A 6,138-nucleotide genomic window follows, 5' to 3' on the forward strand; every position below is an offset into this window, starting at 1 on the left:
TGTGTGTGTGTGTGTGTGTGTGTGTGTGTGTGTGTGTGTGTGTGTGTGTGAGAGAGAGAGAGAGAGAGAGAGAAACCATTTTACCAAGAATTGTTTTTCAAAAGGTCAGATACTGAATTTTGAAGAGAGATAATATTTGACTTCAAAATTTGTGCTTAGCAGTTTTCATTTGTAGCACATCTTAAATTTTATACTGATTATAGGTTATAAATATGATTTGATTTTTGAAAATTAGGTTTAAAACCAGTTTTTCTCATTAAGTCCAAAGCAATCTAAATAATGCATTGGGCTCAAGTACACATACATGCAAGCACAGTAATCACATTATAGTTGGAGTATAGGGCTAGAACTAAGGTGGTGTGAGTCTTAATGCCTATTTTGTTGTTAAGTTGGGTTGTAACCCTGGGAAAATTCACTTCTTTATATTGGAATGGGTGTTCAATAAGATTCTTTTAAATTCAGTAACAGAGCAAAATTTGGCTCAAGTAAGAGACAGTAAAATAAAATTAATGGTGATATCTCTAGAGAATAGAGAAAAAAATGAGAATAAACGAGATAAGCTAAAATACCCTATCTTTCTCAGCCCACAGTCCATTCATCTAACATGGTCTGGTGAGGTTAATAAAGCCAGAATTAGCTCTTTCTCTCCACATTGGGACAATAATCCATTAAGCAGCTATTGTAAAACTTGTTCAGACTGATAGGTACTCTTATGAATTTTTATTAGTAAGAAATATGACTGGATTATATATATGAGATATAAAACCATACCCAGGAACATGTAAGAATCTTGACCTTTAAAGCTACACCACTGAGTGAGCATCATTGGGCGTTTCGAAGTTTTTCTGTTATTATGGTTGACATTTAAAATCTTAACATTGAGGAAATTTTTTTTCCATTTCATCCATTTTGTTTTCTTTGAATGGGGAAAAGTTGCTCTTAGTTTATTTTAGCAGTACAACATCTGAGCCAAACTTTTAGTACTCCAGTTTTGAGAAGAAACGTATTTTGGGAAACCTCTCTGTGAGGTGATATATTTTAACCTACACTTTTTAAATTTGGATAATTCAGGAACTAATAAAAAGATTGCTCATTTAAGGTAATGTATGCTTTTGAAATACTGGTTTACAATCCATAATCAAAAAGTGATGATGATCAAATATTTTATTTTCATTATTTTAGTATAAGCCTCCTGCACTTAAAAAGTCCAATTCTCCTGGAGCCACCTCATCAGGATCTTCACGATTACCACAGCCAAGTGGCACTAGCAAAACTGTTGTAGGTAATGAGATCCATAAAATAACTTGATTTTTTTTTCTTTTAATAGTGTTGGTACAGAAGGAAATGAATACAGTATTCTGTTCTGGATTATTCAAAATAGATTTATAATTAGGATGAGATGTGGAGGATAAGTAAGTATTTTGGTTTAGAAATAAAGTAACTTTCAGTACCTTCTACTTGAGATATTTTATAGTCCTTTTTTTTTTTTAGCTATATGTCTACCCTCAGTGTTGTAGTGATATATCATCTCTTGAGAATAGTCAACCAAGTTCTTTTCTTGATTCTTTGACCACAGTATTTTCCCCCTCATTACTACCTATCCCTCTCTGAACTTGACAGTTATCCTTAATAGACAGATATTTAATGATTTGAAGAAAATATTGATTACTGAAGTGTATCTTTATTTGTATATAAATTGTAAGAAAGAAATACAGAAATTATAAATGAAGGATGTGTATGTTGTTCCCTGGAAATTTTATTTATTTTTTTATTTGATGACTCATTTTGTTCTTTTGCCACAAAGATTTATTGCCACGAAAGCACTGTTTTCCTTGTCAGATGCTCTGTTTTATGTGATTTTTGTTTTTCAGACTGTCGTTAAAACTAATACCTTTTTTATTATAAGGTGTTCCTTCAGGTAAAGTGTCTTCAGTTAGCAGCTCTTTGGGAAGCAAACTTCAGACCTTGTCTCCCTCCCATAAAGGGATAGCAGTTCCTCATGTAGGGTAAGTCTACACTGAATTTAATTTATTAGTGATACATACATATATATATACACACACACAATACTAAGGTTTTATTTTGTTTAGGTAATTGGCTTTTTCATTAATCTTAATTTCTAAATTTGTCTTTTAACATATTGCTCATCAGGAGCTCACACACTGCTATTGAGAATCTAAATTAGTATAACCAGTTAGGAAGAAAATCTGGTGGCATTTATCAAGGATCTTAAAAACATTCATATCTTTGATTGAATAATTTTATTTCTGGGAATCTAGTCTAAGGAAATCACTTAAAATATGGTAGATTTTTATAATCATTATTTTTTAAGCACGTATCAGGCACTGTGCTAGACATTTTACATTATTTTTATTAAAACTACCCACTGCCATAGGATGAGAGGATCAGAGAAGCAGAGTAATTCGCTCAAAGCTACACAGCTGTTAAGAGTTAGAAGCAGGATACAAATTGGAGTCTCTTTGGCAGTAAACACTGGTCTCTTTTCATGTTTTTACTATAAAGTAAAAAAAAATAAAATCACCTAAATGTTTAGCTTTGTTTGAATAGAAAATTGTGAAAATCTACAAAAGGATATTATACAATCATAAAATATATATAAATTTTAAAAAGATGATCCTGCTATTATAGGAGAAGTATGTGGGATACAAACTCCATGTATACTATGGTAGAAGCTATAAAAATTTAATAATTTTAAAATACTTTTTTGTTTTTCTATGGTTTTATATATATATGGCTTTTAATAAAGTAGCATAATTAAGCTTGCAACAGTTATTTTAATCTTGGAAAATTTGTTGATAACACTAGAGTTTTTTTTTTTTTATGTGCTTTTTTTTTTTTTAACATCTTTATTGGGGTATAATTGCTTTACAATGGTGTGTTAGTTTCTGCTTTATAACAGAGTGAGTCAGTTATACATATATATATATGTTCCCATATCTCTTCCCTCTTTGTCTCCCTCCCTCCCACCCTCCCTATCCCACCCCTCCAGACAGCCACAAAGAACCGAGTTCTTTGTTCTTGACTTAACTTGTCCAGTAACAGTTTGCAGACTAGCACTGCCCTGTGTTATGCTCTGGCACCCACCACGGTGGCAGTTGAAGTTCCAAAATTATTTCTTCTACCTTCCCACCACTATAAAAGATTACATGATATCACAGAAAAAAAGTTGGGGTATTCAACTAATATTAGTTCCTGTTACATCTTCATAAGCAGTTACCATGTAGAGAAAAGAACCCACAGGCTGGCATTCAGGTAGGAACATGTGAGGCAAACATTCCTAAAACTTACTCTCAATCAGTGGTGAGACCTCGTAAAATATTATTTATATTATTTGTGTTATTTATGTATTATGAATTCAAATTTTAGTTAGATTGAATTGTACTCTACTAATGTATTTGTTCCTTTCATACAGAAATCAAGAAATTGTTATAGAAATTTCTTTTGAGACCTCTCCAAAATCTTCTGCTCTTCAGTGGCTCACTCCTGCACAAACTTCTGGGAAGGAACACCCCTATCTCTTTAGTCAGTGCCAGGTAAAAAGGACTTGGAATGATTTATTATCCCCAGCTCATGCAGTTGAATGAAGCAAAGTAGACAGTGGTCTTATGGATATATGGGTCTTACCTAAGATAGTACTTTATTTTATCTTATATTATTAAAACTACATATATTTTCATTTATACCTGTCATTATTGACACATTCATATATTACTTTTAAAAAGAAACTTCCTTCAAATTTGAAAACATGTCTGCCTAGATTGGACCATCTAGGTCATATTTATATTCACATCCTCAGCACCTAGCATAGAACTTGGCATAGAGTGAGAACTCAATAAATGGTCATAAAATGAAAGGAAAACACTGTTAAACAAACTAGGTACCGGTTATGAAAATTGCTAACAATGAAGAAGGGGAAAGGGAAAGATCAGATTTCCCATTCCTCTCCAGACACCATTGCCCAGAGGTAACCATTGAGTTGGCGTGTAGCCTTTCCAGATTCTTCTTATACATTTACAAGTGTACATATTATGTAAATATATTGAATGTACCTTTAAAATGATATGATTTAGACTACATCTGTTTTCTGTTTAACAACTAAGAATAAAGAACCACATAATTAGAGACAATCTGTCACAAGGATAATAAGTATCAAACTTTCTTCTAAAAAAAAGACTAATTCTTTTAGTAATCAAATAGTTTACAATTAAAGGAACTCGCTTCATTAAACATTGCAAGCACTGTGTAAGGTACTTCATGTATTTAGTCCTTTTAATATTCCTCTGTGATAGATACTATGGTAGGCTCACATTTGAAAACAAGTCTATCAAAAAGGAAGCAATGTTGACACCTGTATAGACGTGTTTACTTTCTATTGCCAATTGAAAATTTTTTTTTTTCTAAGAAACTCATAGTTCACTAATCTGGAAGAGATATCATGTTCTAGGCAAGAATGTACCAATTATGTACTCTCTGTCTCTTATCTGATTTTCATCTGTAATTCGTATGGAATGTCCGTTGGCAAGAAATGCAAGATTTGTGAGTCAGAAGAATGTGAATTTTGAACATACTATTCCATTTCTTGTTGGACACAGTTTTTGAAATAGAGGAAAGAGATTTCAATTAAGAAATTACTATAGTTGATAGGAAGCAGGTAGACATGATTTTGTGTGATGAGTTTGCTTACGGCCGTTCTCTATGCATATTTTTCTGGGTTTGGTCTTATCCAGTGACATACATATAAACTCCACCCCTGGCATTGCTGAGCCACATAACCAGGGACCTTTAAGGAACCCTAAAGGCATATGGTCTTGGAAACTTATTTTGGGAGAGAGAACCAGGTGGTTCTTCTAGTTCTGCTTAATCCATCTAGAGGTCATTTGGGATTTCCTATCTATGGAGAATCTATTAGATTGGAAGTGAAAAGGGCTGGAGTTTGAGGATAGAAGGAAGTTTGCAGAGGCGTGAAGTAGGTCTGGGATTTATAACAACTTCAGAGACAGATGTTAGTATCAGTGTTCCTTTAAGCTCAGTAGACCATCTCAGTGAGGCTGGGATTCCTTTGCTCACCAGCAATAGATGCAGACTTATCTGTAAACAGGCCAGGGTATAAAATCATAGGTACTGTGGTCATTCTTCTTAATGGAACTGATCTTTATGACAGATTGATACGGAAGCAAAGAAACACTCTACATATTATGTGAATGAATATGTCTAGATGGTATTGAAAGAGACTTTTCTTTCTCCTTCCTTGTCTTCCTAGTGTTTACTTTCAAAGTTTGCTGCAAGATCAAAATGTCAAGACTAACCACATTTCCCAAGCAGTGTTCCTTAGAACACTGGCACCCCATTAGACGTTAATAATTAACCAGAGGAAAATGGGTTTTGTGTTGAAATAAGTATGAGAATTCGAACAGGTTTCTTTATTATCGGTCTTTTCAGAGCCTTCAGGAGGCTAATGTTCCTAGTGACTCTCCCAGGCATGCAATATGCCATGGTTCTCAAATTTACTTCACCAGAGAGCCCTTTTTTGTCAGGGTTCCGAACAGCTTCTCACTGGGCACTGCTATTACTCAGGAATCACTGCCTAGCATTGCTTCATGCGTCAGCTGAAATGTGAAGGTTGACCGTTACATTAAAAGGGAAAACCAGATCTTTTTAATCCACAGATCTACTTTCGCTACTTTAAAAGAGCTGAAGAAATGTGAGACATTTTGATCTTTAAAAAGAATGTGTCTAAGAACAATGCTGCAATTGTAATGATTTCTTAATGACTTGATTTATGAGACAGGGAAATAGCTGTGTCTTTTTTTTCCTCCCTCTCCCAGGCAATCCATTGTAGAGCAGTTCTTCCCTGCCAGGACACTCCTTCTGTGAAATTAACCTACAGTTCAGAGGTAAACATCACTGAAATTATTCACTGAATTAAATGATCCATACAATTATTTTAATAGGGATTACATTAAATCTGTGGATTTCTTTGGGTAGTATGGACATTTTAACAATATTAATTCTTCCAATCCATGAACACGGGATATCTTTCCAAAATGATCCATATAAGTAAATGTGGTATAAATGATAAGCAGAGATAAGAGTTGAATTTTTTTTTTTTTTTTTTTT

The 6,138-nt window shown here is 33.6% G+C and overlaps 1 protein-coding gene across 1 annotated transcript in view; it reads left to right on the forward strand.

Annotated features, from left to right (window-relative positions):
- Positions 1 to 6,138, forward strand: part of ZC2HC1A (zinc finger C2HC-type containing 1A) — a 48,515-nt gene that overhangs the window by 18,459 nt on the left and 23,918 nt on the right. The window contains exons 6-7 of the mRNA XM_007454967.1: positions 1,183 to 1,282; positions 1,907 to 2,006. Of these exons, the coding sequence (XP_007455029.1) occupies positions 1,183 to 1,282; positions 1,907 to 2,006 (200 nt within the window). The remainder of the gene's footprint in view (positions 1 to 1,182; positions 1,283 to 1,906; positions 2,007 to 6,138) is intronic.

Source organism: Lipotes vexillifer, unplaced genomic scaffold (assembly GCF_000442215.2).
Source record: "Lipotes vexillifer unplaced genomic scaffold, Lipotes_vexillifer_v1.1 scaffold1033, whole genome shotgun sequence".
In the NCBI taxonomy this organism is placed as follows: Eukaryota; Metazoa; Chordata; class Mammalia; order Artiodactyla; family Lipotidae; genus Lipotes; species Lipotes vexillifer.